Genomic DNA, 18798 nt, shown 5'->3' with positions numbered 1-18798 from the left:
AGAATTCCATTAAGCAACATTTCTTTGTACTCTAAAGGACTCTGGAGCAAGAGCCTTGTAATACCAACATGATAAAAGTGTGTTCTAGTTTTCAGAACTGCATTCAGAAGCAAAGTACAAATGAGATGGATCTAAATCACAAATGTCAAAGAAAAACTGTGAACAGAATTTATAACAGCTGATAGCTATTCCTGAAAGAAACGCATCTAAGCCAACTGCTAATATATTTGCAACCTAATTGCTGATATACATTCATATGTATATGTTTTCATTTGCATCTAAACGTTCTTGCAGGCAATCTTCAATATATATTACCACTTTTTCCTACTGGTCGCTTTGTATTTGCATTTTTTCATGTTTCTAGGACAGATTTTCAGGTTTCAGTTCTTACAGTGGATCAGCTCTAAAATGAAATTCAGCTTTTCCTAAAGTACTCCAATTTAGCTTTTCCTCAGCATTTCATCTGGAGTTCCTAATTCAAGATTATTTATGTTACTGCATAGCCAAGGACGTAAATCTGTTCCTGTTGGAAAAAAATACCCAAGAGCAGGAGGTTCCAAGCTTTCTGAAGCGTGGCAAGTTGACTGCATCGTCTCCTCTAAAAGTTGCCTGGGATTCCTTCCTCCCCACAACACAGATTAATCAAAAAGCTTTAGCTTTCCACACCCTGCTAACACCAAGCAGCCACCCCGATCAGGGCATCAGCCCGTCCTGCTCCGGTCTGCTAGCAGACACTGAGTCTTGGAAAAAGCGTACGGAATTGCCAGGACCCTCCAGAGGGTGGTCTTAGTATCAGCACTGCTTTTACACACCTTACATTTCCTAATATATCTGCAAGCCACTCACAGACTATAAAAGCCAGGAGAGATGAGAATAAGCACGTGTATTTCATTTTTAGTTTGATTTCTAGACGCTTTGATTTTCAGACATCTGATATGGTTGTACATCCTGCTGTTAGACTTTGCTGACAGCATCCTCTCTCTCTTCCCTACTGAAATTCTCACAGCAGCCTGGAGAAGCCCTTGGTCAGCTCTTTTAAAATATTTGGATAAAAACATGACCTTTAGGAGCTACTTAACTTTCTCTAGGTTTACTGCTGGAAGAGAAACTAGTTTGCCACCATCAATTGGTGATGCTTCACATATTTTTTGTTTCTCTCAAATACAGAACTAAAATACTTTATTGAACATTTACCTGAATAACAACACAGAAACGGCACTTGCACCATTTCCATCTACTAGCAGAAGCTGTTTGAATTGTAACTGCCAGTTTTGCTTTCTCTTCTGTGTTGTGCTAATTCTTTGCCTTAAGCTTGTCTTGTCATCCATCCGGGATCGTTCAGAGCTCCTGTTAGCAAAGTTCTCTTGTGATCAGCTTGTCAGAATAGGCAGACACATGAGAACCATCAGCATGCTTATAAGCATTATAGGTTTTATGTTCACTTATACATTACAAAAACCATTTCCTCATTTCTGTGGCTTTACACCTACACAATTTATAACAAACCCTTAATACTAAGATTTTAATGGTTTTACAGAATTCCGTAAGTCTTCACCTCTGGCTTTGTTTGCGTTTTAAAGCTATTCTTAAAGAAGGCTGCCTTGAACACAACTTCCCTTACTGCACTGTTACAGATAAGAGAAAGCGATAGGTGTATCCTAACATAACATGAGGTTACCATTCTCCCGCAAAAGGCAATCCGAAGTTAGTACCACACGGCACAGACAACAAAGCAGTATTCCAGGCTGTCTGATCACACTTGCTGTCAATGAACTTACATTAGGGCCAGATGAGAATCACCTGCAACTTCTAAGCACTGAATCTGGCTTTAGCCAAAAAAACATCAGCATTCATTTAATGTATTTCTAAAAAGGATCAGTAAGAATCTCTAAATGCAAGTCCACAGCCATTTTGAGGATCCCTTGAGGATGTCAGGAAGGAAGACAGCAAGCACTGACACAAAGCAAGACATGCCATACTAAACACTATCTCCTGCAATTAAAATACAGATCTGCAAGGCTTTGTCTTTTAGATCCACAGCTCCTGGCAGTTACCGGAAAGTGATGTTCTTCCACGCAGTAATTGAAAGTAAGAATTAACATAGTTGGAACAGTGTATCAAAGACACTATTCATGACAAAGTCTAAAGCCAAAGGGATCTACACAATAATGTTCAGGCTACAGCGCTATCTTAAAAAGCCCTACAAGTACTATTGCCTAAAATGCATGAAAACCTGTCCAAGCTCGTATCATATAATCAGAAGTGACGCAGTGAGACAGAAAAGCTAAAACTAGCAAAACTTGACAGTACAGCTTTCTGCTTTACAGGGATACAACAGTATTGCTTCCTCCATTCCACCCTAACTTTCACATTCAGACTAACAGATATAAAACACCACTCGTGGCAAATTCCCTTTAACTTGAGCAAATAGTCTCTACCAAGCAAAGCAAATGCCGACACCAACCTGCAGATAGTGTCTGTACGTGGCGCTGCGGCATGCGCACACTGACTGCCAGCAAGCCACTGCACCAGTTACGTGGCGTTTTCCTCACTTACATGGGAGGAAACACATGCACAAGGAGCAAACTGGCCCAGCGGAGTCGTCAGCAATCGAAGTTGCACAGTCAACCACTCCGTTTCTCAGGCCTTGCTAGAATGAGCTTAAAGCAGAGTAAAAGTTTCAGTGAGACTGCATACGAAGAATAAGAACCCTGGCAAAAATTAAACCAGATGAATAGAAATACATCAGCAAAGCATGTAGAGCAGGAGGAGGGAACGGGATACAAAAGCAGTGTTTTAACGCTGTCAGAGATGCACCAATAAACTCCCTCCTCGTTACAATATCATCAAGTTAACAGATGGCAAAGCATTAGCCAAACAAGAGGGTGTCGAGAACTGCTAGGAAAGAACAACACAGGAGGCTTTACAAGATACCAGCAGATGTTCCTGACTTTGTCCAAAAAAATGCAATCACCTATATATCCAAAAGGAATTTCACTATCTCAAACAAGAAGATTAAAAGGCATCAAGCTAGATTTAAAACAAAACAGTACTAATGGGCTCGCTGGTATTACAGGCAGCCTCCAGCAATGTTTTGACTACCTTAAGGTTACTCCCTTCCCACATTTCTCTAGATTCTGGTTTATCCTTCGAAAGACAGAAGTACTTGCATACATGTAAACTCAGACTCCTCACTCCTTTTGATACAGTCCAGAGCAAGATGGATTTTGAGAAAATAACAGAATTTAAAAGAAATTGAACTGAAGATGAAGACTCAAGCTGACTTGACTGGAAAAGGTAACCAGGGCTGTACCTGAAGCCATTTCTAGCAGAGGGACAGGAGTCCACATGTTCTACGATGCTGGGTATGAGACACTAGACCTCCCAATGCTACGCACAGATTATGCAGAAGCAGAATAACTATGAGCAACATACAGACCATTGGACTTACAAAATCAGAAATAAAGTATTGAGGAGACTCTCATGGGTCTTCCTAATAAAAGCCAAGCTCTGAAGTACTTATTTCAGCTACTTCAAATATACGGTCTCACTGCTCCTGCTCAGCTGTTCCCACCACAGCCATTCCCAAAAGATGAAAAGTTCTTTAGGTTCTCTATAAATTCTACCTCAAGAAGCAGTGCCTCGATTAGACATTTAAAAGATACTATCAAGAGCTACCCCAAAAAACAAAACCAGAAAACTTGCAATTGGTAACCTTTGCTTTATTTCTTTCTGCAAATAAAATGCTTCCTTGGAGAGAAGGGCTCTATACTAGTACAGAAAAAACTGTAACAAAGGGAATGTTTATACACTGAAATCCCTGAAAGATTTCTTGTAGCATAACACTGCTGACAAATACTCATTAGAAAGCTCTGCTCCCCAAAAAAAAAAGGTACAAAAAGACTTACAGCGGTTAAGACGGTAAGCATAATTTCTAGGTCACTATATGGTAAGTGTTCCACTCAAACACTGGTCCCAGCTCACGCTTCTTAACTGAGAAAGTTACATACTGAATCTGTCAGTAACAGATGTTCTGCTTTTTGCTTTGGAAAAAAAGCCTATAATGGGGGGGAAAAACGAGCAATATTTTATGTCCCACACATAAAAGCACAACAACAAGCTCTGGAATGTGTGCAGCATGTCCCTCAGCTCCCATATGAGTCAGTAACAGCATGAAAAGAAGCAGCACTGATGTTTACAGCAGCATTAAGACGACCTGACCAGTTTTAGGAAGGGGATGACAAGTATTCCCACCTTATAACTTGTAAGGAAAATTAAACCACGAAGAAATTAAAAGGAACTTGCCACAACTACTCATTGGGCACAAAGAAAAGGCAGAACGTACCCGACCCACCATGCCACGTTGCCCCTGTAAGACACAGAAGTCGCTGGCATCCCCCAGGAGTCAGGTCAAGGCCAAGCGCTCACACCCAGAGCTCCAGCAAGTACACAGGCAAAGGGGCGCGCAGCGAGTAAAACAAAACCTGCTTTTACACACATTTACCTCTCAAGAAGCATTAAGAGTCATTCTACTCTTCCCTATCCTGTTTTAACAAAACAGTTGGGTTTGGTTTTTCTCCTTTGTACACTTCTCAACACAGACAACGCTCTCAGAGAGCCCTTCCTGCAGGCGCAGGCAGACACAGCACAGGTCGCAGGGAACAAAAACCCTACAGAAAACAGTTAACATGAGGAGCTGAGAACATAGAATTTTACAAGTGCAAGAATAGAGGCACCACTGTAGATATTTCACTTGACAGTCTGTTTCACTGAAGTGCCTTCTCAAATCCAGGCCAAAAAGAAGCAGAGAGCTCTGCGCTCACACCGGGCAGAAGGCTGCGTGGAGGGGCAGAGCCTTGTCGGAGCACTGCTGACAAAACCCCACCGGCACTGCTTTGGCTGCAGCGTACCTTCCCACCAGCAGCAGAGCCCTTGGAGGAAAAACACATGACATGCCTGATCAAAAGAAAACTTGAATTCTCTGATATTTCAAAATGTTATCAGGAGTTTCTATCACTGAACTCGACGCTCCTGCTAGCGCATTACATAAAGTATCAAATAAGAAATGCCTGGTGAGGGTTATCAACATTCCCGCTCATACCACGGGCGTGAGCCGTGCGTAGGCAGGACGCGACTTTCTCTTGCTGTAGTTTGAAGCCACATCAGGATATTAAAAAAAAACTCTGGTGCAGCATTGTCAAGCTGATTTACTTAGTGCTGCTTCTATTTCTCAATACACCTGAATCAAAAAGAGGAGAGAAAAAAGAAGCACTTGAACACTTAATAAATTGCCAAATCGTGCATCCAGTCAAAGGTACATCCGGATACAGACTGCAAATCAATGGACTATAAATACTGTATTAGAAATAGTACTATATATAGTATAAATTACTATTATTGTTTAAAACTTTCTCAACATTCTCAACATAGAACATTCTCAACATGTATTTCTGTACAAGGAAACTTAAGTAGTTAGAAAGCAAAGATTTATAAAAACAGTTACTGAAGTAAAAGTGACAGAAACAATACATATTCACACTGCACCAGAGCAAGGCTTGTGGACAACTAAAATACTGGGACAATGACTAAACTCATCGTTTGCGAAGTCAGAGCATTCAAGCAGCACTGTTTAGAGAAAAACAATCATCAGTAAAGTGGCAAGAGCAATCCAGACACTAATTATTCTGTAAAAGTAATTTTTATCCACAGAGAAATATTGCAATAATTGAACGGGAGACAACAAATGGAAATCACTGTACTATGGAGAGAACCGGAATCATGGAAATTAAGCAGCATGGGGAATTGCACGAGTAAGTCTCGTCAATCAAAAGCAACCGGCTTTATTGTACGGTTTTCAAAGGATCGGATGAAGAGTAAAGCAACAGATGTACTATCCGAATAACAGTAAAATAATTGAAAAAAATCTCTCTCAAGACTCTTACTCTCCAAAATCAACTCAAATTGGCTTGGACAGGAACACTACGCTATGACCTGAAACCCAGTGACTAGCCATAATAAAAAAAGTGAAAGGCCTAAAGCAGAAAATAAAAATAAATAAATAGATAAAAAGATGAGCTTTCCAAGGGCTGGGAAACCCTCCAACTGCCACACTGAAAAGCGCTGTATCAATTTAGACTGGCGTTCTCAAAAGATAAAGTGATCACCAGCAATGGACTGCAAGTCTTGATTAGTGGGATACTGCAAAGACTGAAATTAGTTCTGATGCTATTCAGAAACAGAAGCAGGACTAAGTATGTTCATGAGATCCACAGATGGCATTTGCAGGTGTTAACAAACTTTGCAGAAAAATTGCAATTGCCAGTTGGTACAGAACAGTAATAAGATGACCTGAAGTGATTAAAAACTGGTGGGGTTTTTTTAAACAGTAAAATAAAGATTCACTGGGTAGGGGGAAGGGACAAATGGTAGGAAGGGATCAAACTGACAGACATAGAAAAAGAAAACACTAAACATATTTAATTTTAGAGAAAAAATTACTAGCAAAAATATAAGAGGATGATACAGCAGATCAGTTTAGAAGATAAAACGGAAGACCCTTCTAGAGTATGCTATCTGAACACACAGCTCCAGATCGTGCTACGGAGAAGACAACCTGTATGTATGTACATCATCAATAAAACTCATCCAGAAAATGTCCTTCATTCCTGCAAAATCTGCATCAAGAAGAGCAAGAAAGGTGATTTAGAGTGTGGCTCCTAGAGCACTCATATACATCCCACTACCTTTCCAAAGAGCTGTCTCAAATAGCAGCTTGCATAAAATGGGCTCACTACAGACCTTGCCGCCTTCTAGCCAAACTTGCAGCTAATTACTGCACGTCTCAGCCACCACGATGTAGTCAGATAAACATACCACGCTGTACACAATTTAATACTCACAATTATTCAAAACACAAATGCCACAAAAATTTACCCATGCCTATTAAGAAAAAGAAATCCAGAAAGTCATTTCCTAGCTTCTAATTTCCATGGCCACACACAATCTATAGAGGAAAAAAAAAAGCTAAAAGCCAAAATAACTATTTTTACAAAAGCGTTTGGAGGGAAAAAAAGCAAACAAGCCAATCATGTACTTCTGCACTTCTTTCCAAAGGTAGTAAAACTTCTCAGCTTTGCTGATGTCAGTCAAGTTTAATCACTAAAACCAAAGGCTGATTTTGGTTGTAACCTACTTAGAAGATGACCGTATTTAAGAAGCTTCCTCCTTAGGTCAATAAGAAATTATTAACATTTTTAAAGCATCTCCCCGTGCTTTATTAAGCTCCAAAGTGCCACACCAATGTTCAACTTTGCAAATACAGATAGCTTCCAATCAACTTCATGGAAAAACATTACTTACAGTGGATGCAACGCTAGATTCATGTTGTTATACTTACCAATCAACGAGCAGGGCTCCAAAGAAAACACAGGAAATTGCATATAAATATTGTCCTGTCTCATTTAATATGTATTTCTAAAGTTAGAGCATGAAAGCGTTAAATATTTTTGTTTTCCATTAGAAACACTCTTTACGTGTCAAGGCAATTAAGTTATTTTGGCATCCACTCCACATAAAGCAGCTGCTGTACAGTATGTTTTACTTTATAAAATATCTTTAATCAGCACACTGACTAGTTCTGTCATTTATAATTAAGGAGGTAAATGGCAGGTGCAGCATTAATTAGTGAAATTGAAGTCTCTGTGCAAGACATGCAGTCATACCAACTTAATGCTGCCGAGGAATAGAAATGATTGCTCACTGCTTTGCACCACAAACCTGACTAGGTAAGACCATGTCGAGGAAGAGGGGCATTTACAACACAGTTACTCTTCTGGAGCCTTTACAATCCTATATTACCAGATTCATTTTCTTAAATTCTTCCTCCAAAACTAAGAATAGAAAAATACTTCAGAAGCGCAAAAGCCCATGCCCTAAGCCATCCTGTGAGTCTTTGTTTCTGCCTTACAAACAGACAAGAGAAGCAGGGGGCAGAGGTACAGATCGAGAGATAGATAAAGCGGTTCTTACTTTAAAAGATTTTCCCAGGCAACAACTAAGAAATTGGCTAGCCCAACCTCTGGAGAAATGCCCACCCTCATGATCTGAAAACAGACTGACTGCTGTTGCAATCCCTTCCCAACAGGAAAGTAGGACCACCGGCCTTACAATTACCCTCATAACAATTCTGCGACTGCCACCTAAAGACATTGTGGGTTTTTTGAAGAACGTCCTTAGTCTGTGAGTTAAATCAAATCTCTCCTCTCTTTTGAAACTCCACAGGTTATTTTGGCTTGAAGGACTTCTGAAAGGTAGCCTTACAGCTATTTACAAATCTTTAGAGGGCGCACACTCAGCAAGAAGTCCTACAAGACAATTAACACTTCTAAAGAAGTGCCAGTCACCCTCAACACTGGTACAACATAGTGCTGGGTTCCTGGCAGACCACAGCCCAGGGTGGTGCATTCATCGTCTCCATGTTCACCTATTCTTCAGAGTCCCCAGGCACCACCTCAGCACGTCAAACCCTTCATGAAAACAAGTGCAGTTCATGAGATTAAATAATTACAGCCCTTACGGTCTCATTTGTAAACTAACAGCCTGCTCATCTCCAAGCAAACACTCTCAGACACTTCATTGGTCTTGGCCAAACTAAGGCTACAATTTGAAAGAAGCCAAGAAGCCCCACTTTTGCATTAGATCATGGGAAAAAGGTTAACCCTGACTGCCACATTACCTAAGCTACATTTCAAAACCAACCCAAATAGGTGACCCTCAGAAGTGAAAGCACAACAGTACATCAAACAATACATTTAGTAAGACAGTGGTAGTAGAGTAGTAGTAAAGAGCTTTCTGCATTAATTTTAAGAGAATCTATCCATTTCTGCCTAACCTCACATCGCAGATTCCCACATCTGTCTTAAATAGATAGCAATGTAAACACCAGGCAAAGCAACTGCACTCTGTGCTATGAAACAGAAGACCAGCCATAGACCTCAGTAAAATACCAACCTCAGAAACACCACGCAAGGCACTAAATTCATTTGTGCTTCATTGATGTTACATTTATGTTTCTTCAGTGGATACATAGTGCCTTCCACAAGCACAGAAACAAGCATTTCCAAGGCAAACTATAGTAGATAAACAGCAGTGGATGGAAGGCAAACTTATTTGTGTTTTTCTTTCAGTGCTAGCTTTGACTTACAATTGAGTCTTCTGGGAAGGAACACAATCCCTAGCTGTGTGCAGTACCCCCTGCCAACCAACTTATGAAGCAGAACTGCTACTGACTCACAAATGAGTTATTCATCCATCCTCCTTCTGACAAGCAAAAAAAGTACATGACCACAGCTGACAGAAGAGAAAATAAAGATTCAAACAGAGGGAAGGGTAAGGAGGAGAATTTAGAAAACAAGGATGCTGTGATAAAGACAATTTGTTATACTCTGCAAGAAGAGACAAGGACAATAAATTACTTTTAACCAGACTTATAATTCTGTAAATGAACCAATAACGAGTGCTGCACAAACAAATCAAAAAGGCCACCATTTATAAACACCACAATATTTTGTTTGAAAATGCAAAATGACAGAGGAATTTCAATAATATTTTGAAGCCTCTTCAGATTAGACACAATCAGCGTGGGTACAAAACAGCTGATCTGAACTAGCAGAAGAGAACTTAGGGGGAGGAAAAAGCTTTGTCTGTAAACGGTAACAAGCACCACCAGGGAACAGACTTTAACAGACGTTAAAAATACTTCAGATAGCAGTACTCACATTTTTATGCTATCACAAACGATTTCAGTTCCCTGGCAGGTCTAAGACAGTGATACTCATATAAACTCTCTGAGAAGACAGCAGCCATGCCCTACCATATGGTTTGGCACAGTTCAGCATATGGGATTGGTTGCAATTGTTTTCCTTTTCCCAAAATTAGCATTAAAATGTAAGTGATAGCTTCAATTAGAAGCGAAGCAACCTGAGCTCAAACTATTAAATTAGAAGTAATCCAATGTTCTGAGACAATGTAGACAACAAAAAAAATTTACAGTTTGTTAGAGGGTATAAATACAATTAAGACTGAGAAAAGAAATGAACACATAAATAAATCAATTCCACCACTACTACGGCACTGAGCAATATTTACTACCAATGTAGAAAGAGAGAGAGATGTTTATGGCATACTCACAGAACAGAATTAAAATTACATTCCCCAGTCTGTCAGTTCATATCAAAAAAAGGATCAAAGAGGTTAAACTACCTCTGCCATTCATAAAGCTTCATTGGCTAAGGCGGCTGCAAACTGGTAAAGCAACCTGAAAAAGCCTGCTTTACTATTTAACTTGTTCTGTCTTAACACGAGATTTCTGCTTTTCTTTATGGTTCAGCTTCCTTTCATGGATCCACGAGACCCATGGGTTGCAATTATAAATGTTTTCTCTACCAAATGGTGGCGGATCATTTGATAGCATATGATCAAAACCAACTGATCGCGTTTTGTATCACTATATGCACATATCACTACAATTCACACCCAATGATTTGGTGGAATCTGATTAAAATGAGATTGCATTCCAGCTCTACAGACAATTACATCACATGGAGTACCCAGATACATCAGAACACAGTTAAAAGATATGTCTTACTTTCCCATCCAAACTGCATAGCTTTCAGGGAGTTGTGGAACAAAAAGCATGGATCTTCCAGTATCAACATCTACTGCTCCAAAGCAGCCTGCTTCAGTTACTCCAAAAGTCCAGTGAAAGTAAGATTCCTAGGTTAAGACAAAATACATTCTTAAAAGAAAACCCTCACTTCTACCAGCTTTAGAAACACACTACAGTACATACTAATTCCTACTTCCATGTATCTGAAAGAAATCTCTCTTGCTTTTGGAGGGGGGAAATGGTTTAGGTCTAAAGCTTTTCAGACTGATTATTTTTAGGTTACAGTAATACAAATCCCTCTGTTGGTAACTGGAAAGGATCAGAGATTAATTAGCTACCATGAAAAATAAACAGGTCAACTCAGCACAATAAATATACATCACACAATTAAATACAGTCTTCCAATCCCAAATTAGGGAACATTGTATCAGGAAGAAACAATAATGTCACAGGAGATAAGGGGGAAGCAGAGCGCAGATTCATTGGGTTGTGAATTGAGTGCTGAAGTGAAACTCCAGCCTCCCCCAGAGAAGAGGAAGCTGCACTAGGAACAGCCTTTAGCAAGAGGTTTTTTAAGAACAAACAAGCAAACAGCAAAACATCTAACAATACAGAGATGAATTCTGGTAAGGACAGACATACACTCTGGTACCCGAAAGCGGCATCTCCTCTAAAAACAGACCGATAACTACGTAAGATAAGTGCTATCTAGATTAGAATTTATTGGTTTTGTTTCTTCATAACATACAACAGCCCAAATAAATTCACAAAACAAAGTACTGTAGCAGCTATGCACAGCACACAGCTTTGCAGGGGTACGTATAATTAGAGTTCTGTTATGCCGACTTTCCCAAAGACTAAGAACGCATTCAGCATGACATTAACAAGTTATTAAGTCCTATCTGTGACAGAAGAACACATGGGTACTTAAGAAAGAGTCTAATAGGAGAAGACACATGTTGTAAATTCTAAGATACAACCTGCTTTGTGGAATACACGATTCATAAAAGCTTAAAATACACTTCTCTATGAATAAATTCAGTTTAGGTCCACTGTAATATGTTTCACTACAGAAAGGTGGCTATTTTTTGGGTCACAGAAAAGACTGAAAAAAAATATGAAATATTCCACTGCTGTCTTTAATATTATGTTAAACACTGGTAGGCAGTAGGGCCTTAAACAGGTTTAGGCCTTTAAACCAAGTAATGAGCCTGCATACTAAAGCACTGAAAGAGAGAGTAACTCAAAGCTGAAGAGGCAACATTAGAAAGAAGCCAATTTATTTAAGTGAAGAAAGGCAATGCGCACATGAGAGATAAAGAGAAAATAATTAAAAATAATTTAAAAATTCATGCAGTTGAAGAGCGTTTCTTAATTTGATTTGAAGTTTTAATTCAGTTCTTACCTGGCGAAACACGATACCAGTATCTGTACAGTATCTCTGTGTTTCTTCTCCACCCTGCAGCAGAACAATCGAATTCTTCTGGACATCCTTATTTTGTCTCAGGCGATCACACAGCCGTCTTCTATTCAAGGCAAAGAGCGCTACAGGCACTTTCAAGGTCTCATTCCCCAGCCAAAAGGAGGGTCTAGAAAAGATTTTTTTAATTGACAATTAATGGAAGACTAAGACAGTGGTTGGCACGATTCAGGTGCACAGCGTTCGTTACTTTAGTCTAGAACAGAAAAGGAAATTTAGTTCAACTCTACAAACAAGAAACAAATCACTGAAGGGGAAGAGATGCTGAATACCAGCATCACTCTCAAACAACAACCAAACATTGCTCATAGGCGTACCAAATGAAAAAGATAGCAGCAGGAGACAGAGCTGGCTGCAGCTATGGCCCACAGCATGTCACTCCTTACATTCCTTTAGGTAAAACAACATGAAAAGTAGATGGAGAAAGCAAAAACAGCCTAGGTCGGCTCAGTAACAGCAAAACAGGAAAGAACAGAATGAGTTCTGAGTTACTGAAAACAGAAGTGGAAGGGTACAGTAAGTCTGGCAAACTTCAGCAGGTCCTTCTGGGAAATGTTCAGTAGCTGAAACGGAGACTGGAGAGAAAGGATGATGGATAGCAGACACAGGACAACTGCATTTCCTGTACTCACACAGTATCTGCAAATTTCTTTTCTATGTACGTATGTTTATTCTTGCATGCACACAAGCCGCTTCAGCCAGTGACTGCACTGACAGCCGTGGCCACAGGAGCACATCCCAGATACCAGTGACCTCCTGCTGCACATCACCACCTGCCCCTAAGGCAGCACCAACGCACTGAGACAGCCGGAGAGCTTCCCCGCGATGGTACTCAACACAGCCGCAACTGGGAGAACACAGGTGAAAAGTAGAGCGCGCTATTTAAGGTGTTTAAAGTGCTACAAGAATATATTGCTGATTCATTCACATTTGTTATAGGTCCATACCTTCACATTTTGGAGCTTTACCAGTAGAACTACAGTAGTTTGTTGTAGGATTTTTATTTTTTTTCAGATCAGATAAGGAGAGAAGAATATAAGAGCATTTCCTTTTTTTTTAATGTTTAATATAGCAAAGCTGTGCTTTGGAGCTTCAGTATTACAGATAAACACTGTTTTATCAATAAAACCCTATGATTTAACCCCAGTTTGCCCCTCCAACTCAGCTTCTCTCAGCTTACTGGAGACTGACGGGCTGGATGGTCATTTTCTATCAGATATGCTTCTAGAGTAGATGACAGAAAGGTGCAGTTAAATTGTTACTATGTTAAAATTACAAGAAACAAACGAACAAGGGACATAACCTTAGAGAAGCAGAGCTCCACATCTTAATTATTATATAGTTTTCATAGGCAAACTGAAAGGTAACCTTTGATTTATAGCTGCTTAGGGTAACCTCCTGAAAGACTTTATCAGCATCAGATATGTAAACCCTATAATTTCTTACTGCAGACACAGCATAAAAGAGCTAATAAAATATGTTATTTTACTTGTTTATAACTACTTGATGTAACAGCATCAGTAATTTTAGAAGGTGAATGACTGCTCTTGCTAATCCAATTTTTGGACTATGCACCTAGGAGTTCAGCTGATGGTGCACAAAACTCACACGTTTATGTTTATGACTTCCCCCCACACACCTGATAAACCAGCACCAGGGCAGGTGATCGTTACAAGGGCATGGCGGGGAAGCACAGCATTAGTTTTTGTTTTGGGGTACTCATGCCTGTAGGAACAATGAAGCAAGTTCATAAAATCCACGCAAAAGCTACTGAAAGTTTTAAATCAGACAGTGAACCTTAAACTAAATATGGGCACGGCTTTTCAGGTGCAAAGCTGTAGCTCAGCAACTCATCAATAAGCAAGAGGTTGAAAACGCTGTTATCCAAGCCAGATCACCCCCTGGAGTAACTCCATGCAGAGGCCTGGAAATCATACGCTCACCATATTACAAGTATAAAAGGGAGGAGAGAACATCATCAGATACTCTTATGCCATAGGTTGCTCTCAGATCTTTGTATCTGCTGATAAAAAAAAAAACAAAACAAAACAAAAAAGAAGCAGAGGTTGTAGCACAACCTGTCTTATATTTTTGCTTCAAAGGAAGGAAAAGAGTCACCTTTGTTGTAATTTTATGCGCTTCACAAGTTTGGGTTGTTTTTTTTTGCTGTGATTTAAAAAAAAAAAAAAAAAGACTGACCTCCCTCCTTCCTCAGGCCTGTTCCTACACCCTGGAGCTCATAGGAAGCTGCTGCAAATGCACATTTTCATCTCCATTACGTTTACTATTAATTCTTTTATTGTACTTAAAACCTTTGACAACCAGAACGAGACTCAAGGAGAAATAATGATGTCAGGCAGCAATTCCTACTGGTAGCTCACTAAGGCACTTTAAGAGCATCTTTTACTGGGATGTTAATAGTGGAGTTGAAATGCATTCTGATGCAAAATGACGATTCTTCCGCATATTTTACCTAAGCCTACGGCAAAACTGGGTTCTTCCTTATATATAACAGATCCTGCTTTCCCTGCTTGAATTTGATGCCACAATATTCATCGACAGCAGAATCTGGCCCTGTACCATTGTTGCAGACTTGCACTTTTTTTCATGGGCAAGCCTTGGTCTCTATTTATAGAAGGCTGTGTCACTGCCATGCCCATTGCTCTGTTACTACGAAATACACGGCAGGTAAGTAGGTTACGACTGGCCCGTTTTTCCTCTTTTCCATAATCCTTCCAGCCCAACTGTTGCAAACCCCTGTGCACATACTGTCCTGTCTATGCCATGATTATTATAAGCACTTTTTCAGTTTTAAATAGAATTCATCCCTATGCCACTCATGGGAAGTTGAGCGGGTACATGTATACAGCTGCCTCACATGCATTATCAACCCTGCCAATACACATGCAGTGATATCAGCATAAAACTCCCTGTTATTTGCCACCTAACAATACTACCACAAATTCTTTCTAAATGGGGAACTACAAGCTTTCAATTTTGGTCTGTGATCTCTAATCCCTCACCCGGTTTACACCACACAAGACACAAGAATACCGGAATGTAATTAGTATGATACATTGGCTGGTCCTTCAAGGTCTGGTTCTTCTCTTAACGCAAGGACCCTGGTGTCTCCAGCCACAAACTCTAATGTAGAATTATATATTTGATAATGAAGCATATGTCACGGAAGCACTACTTTGTGGTGCACACCTCTCTGAAGCTATGCAAGCTTCTGCAAATAAGCATTAGTCAGTGTCAGAAATGGCTACTTCCAAGACCAGGAGAGGACAAGTGAAGCTCAGCTTCCTTATTTGCACTACTCTGGTACCAGAATTCAGCCATTGCTCAGCCAGGTAAAGGCCTCCCACAGAAGCTGACGGTTTCTCTGCTGGCTGTCACATGCAATTTTTACAATCACTTCGTCCCGAGCCCTCACAACAGCTCTTCTATTTTATTAAACTGGAAGTGAAATGCAACTAGGAACATTAAACTACATCTGTTTCTTTAAAGGATATTTTTCTTTTGCCTGGAACTGTTGATTTCTAAAACTTATTGCAGAAGTTTTCTATTTGCAGGGAGGTTACAGTTTGTTATTGTATGATCCATCTAATATTTCGGTTTTGTTTTGATGCAACCACCAGAACACACTAACCAAGAATCCTATTTTACTTCTGGTTTTCCCACTATTTTTCAGTTAACCTATCCTACTTCTGGTTTTCAGAAGGAAAGTGACCAACTGCTGGTTCTGTTCTACTGAGGTCACACAGACAGCATCAGGATTTCAAAGATGAGAAACCACTGAAACTACTTTTCAAGAAATTATCATTTGTTTGTTGACGGGACCTTACTTATTTGTTTGTTTTGGGCAACAGTTATCAACATCAGCCTGAAGTCTAGCCAATTTTTAATGCTGTTTCCACATCAAATACGTGAAGTGCAAGAGGCCTACGCTAACAGCAGCACAAGGAAACAAGCGAGGCGAGTAAAAGCAACTAATGCTGTTTAAAGCATAAACTGGATGTTTTCTTCACAGGGAACTCAGCGCTCCGTGTAGATAAATCAAAAACGCCAAGTCCCGTCCCAGTGGATGTGGTACCCACTGCTCTCGGCAGCAGCATCCCTGCGCAGGGGACACCGGGGCAGGAGAGGACCTCGCAGGGGACACCGGGGCAGGAGAGGACCTCGCAGGGGAGCGACCTCCACCCGGCCATGGAAGAGTCAGCGCCAAGGCCCAGCGCGACATCTTTTTGGCGGCTGCAAAAAGTTCCCCTCTTGTTTTGATGCATTTTCAATGGCACCTCCGTAAAGCACTGAATTAGCTATAAAGCGCGGGAGAGACCCTGCGCTAAGCGCTCCGCAGCCACCCTGAAGCGCGATTTCCCAAACCTAACGCAACTCGAAGGGTACGCCGGGGCGGGGCTGAGGCGCTGCGACCCGCTGGGCCCGGGAGCGGGGAGGCCGCGGGACTCCCGCGGCTCTCGCCCTCCCACGACACACCTGCTCCCGCCTCCGGGAACCCCTGCCCGGCGCAGGCAGCCCGGCCTCCGCCGCACCAGGGCCCGCCGCCGGGCCCGGCCCGCCCGGGCAACCACCGCCCTCCGCCACCCCCGGCCCGCCTCAACGAGATGCCGCCGGCCGGGACGCCCCCCGCGGCGAGGGGAAGGCGGGGGGGACGCGCCGGGTCGAACGGGGAGCGCCGGCGGTAGCGCGGCCGAGGAGCGATGCTTACCCCGCCGCCGCGGCCATGTTGCCTCGCCGGACTTCGCCCGTCATGTGAGCGCTGGGCCGCAGCGGCCCCGCCTCGGCGCGGGGAGGCGATGGCGGGCGGGGCGGGGCGGCCCTGTCAGGGGAGCTGGGGCCAGCGCCCGTACCGGGCGGCCGTCCCGCAACCGGGCCCGGCAGGGCCCAACAGGCCGCTGCTCGCCTCAGGCCTCCAGACCCGGCAGGAGCCGGGCCGCACTCCTCGGCAGCGGTGTGCGCGGGGAACGCACAGAGCTCCTCAAAATAAGTGGTTCCTCAAAAAATCCACGTAAGGTGCCGTGCTGCCGTCACCCCCGCATGAATTTTGAAAGAGAGAAGGTGTTTCAGAGCGGCCTCCAGGCATGGTCCGCTGCTGCCAGTGCCAGCCCTCCGGCTTGCGTCGCCCTGCTGAATTTTACTCCCGTTCACACAGGTTTCTCCAGAGCTCGGGTTGAGTTGTTGTTGCCTCAAAATTGCAAGCTACCTGAAGAAACCAGGGTTCACGTGGCCAGTATCTGCGGTACAGCAGCAAAAGAAAATACCCAGAAACATGAAATACCGGATAAAGAATGAGAGAAAGGAGCTCTGTTCTGTGACCTGCATGAGTTGTTCTGCCATTCTGTACCTCAATAAAACAAGTGATAAAAGTACTGTTCTGAGCTGGCAGCTCATCGCAGATACCACTGCCCTGCATGCCTGGAAGGAAAGCACAAGTCCTTGCTCTGCTGCTGATGAGCAATTACAGAGTCACAGAACCGTTTGGGTTAGAAGGGACCTTGAAGATCATCCAGTCCCACCCGGCTGCCCTGGGCAGGGACACCTCCCACCAGCTCAGGTTGCTCCAAGCCCCGTCCAGCCTGGCCTTGAATACCTCCAGGGATGGGGCAGCCACAGCTTCTCTGGGCAACCTGGGCCAGGGGCTCACCACCCTCACAGCAAAGAATTTCTTCCTCATATCTCATCTAAATCTCCCCTCTTCCAGTTTAAAATGTTACCCTTCGTCCTATCACTACACTCACAAGAGAAAATGCCATTTCTCTGTTGTTCTGGCACTGATCTCAAAGCATTACAATACCATGAAGTATTTGGATAATGCAGCTGGAGGATCTGCTTCCACCCCAAGCGAGCACTTGGGAAAGAGAGAGGAATGCAGGGCAGTGAGAAGAGCAGGCAAGGGGAAGATCATGAAATATGTGGATCATGAAGTTAATGTTTGTTACAACAAATCAGCGCACTGTTATTAAGAAACATGCATGATTAAAACCCTTTTTTGGTTGGCCAAGTAGTCCACTGGAAGGTGGGAAAAAACTGCAGCTACTCACACACAGCTGGCTCCAAAGTGGTGTGTGAAAGCTGCAGGGTAATCACAGGGAGAGGGTGATTTCAGAAAGTCTAGAGAGGAGTTGTCCAAATGAAGAAAACAAGAAATGTCACGTAGTCATCCTCTATCTCTTTCTGGTTTTATGTCCAAGGGTCAGAGACCTTTACTCCAAAATATATAATGAAAGAATTGGAAGCTTCTTTCATGGCCTGCCTACTTGACAAAGAACAAATACTTATTTTTGGCTCGAGATTAATGGATAAAGCCCAATTTTAGACATTATTATTGATAAGCTGTTGAATTTCAAGGATCTTATTTCAGTTTATACAGACTGAAAAAGTTTTTTCATGTAAACTGGAGCAAAGTATTTTACCACTTTCAGTCCCCTTGTGGTGCTACCTTCTGATTTAGAAGAGCTACCTGCATTGTATTAAATCTCAGCGGAAAATAAGACTTCATTCCTTAGGAAAAAAAAAAAACAAAACAAACATATTTGATGTTGTTTGTTACCTAAAATATCCCGTTCTTCTGTCTCAGGACTTCAAATAATGAACCCTTTGCACCACGCGCAAATTAAACTCATTTGCAAGT

The 18798-nt window shown here is 42.0% G+C and overlaps 1 protein-coding gene across 3 annotated transcripts in view; it reads right to left on the bottom strand.

Moving 5' to 3' along the window:
* The window catches only part of PEPD (peptidase D), a 133854-nt gene extending 116501 nt beyond the window's left edge, over positions 1-17353 (bottom strand). The window contains exons 1-3 of one of the 3 annotated variants that reach the window (XM_074582945.1): positions 16876-17353; positions 12072-12255; positions 10646-10773 (exon numbers count right to left, since the gene is read on the bottom strand). In XM_074582945.1, the coding sequence (XP_074439046.1) occupies positions 10646-10773; positions 12072-12255; positions 16876-16919 (356 nt within the window). In that variant the 5' untranslated portion in view covers positions 16920-17353. Of the gene's footprint in view, positions 1-10645; positions 10774-12071; positions 12256-14089; positions 14170-16875 lie in introns of all 3 variants that reach the window. The other 2 variants (XM_074582947.1, XM_074582946.1) reach the window with 2 other exon arrangements.
* Between the last annotated feature and the right edge of the window lie 1445 nt (positions 17354-18798).

This window comes from Larus michahellis, chromosome 4 (assembly GCF_964199755.1).
Source record: "Larus michahellis chromosome 4, bLarMic1.1, whole genome shotgun sequence".
Lineage (NCBI taxonomy): Eukaryota > Metazoa > Chordata > Aves > Charadriiformes > Laridae > Larus > Larus michahellis.
The sequence above is the reverse complement of the archived record's forward strand: the minus strand, read 5'-3'. Positions and strand labels throughout refer to the sequence as shown.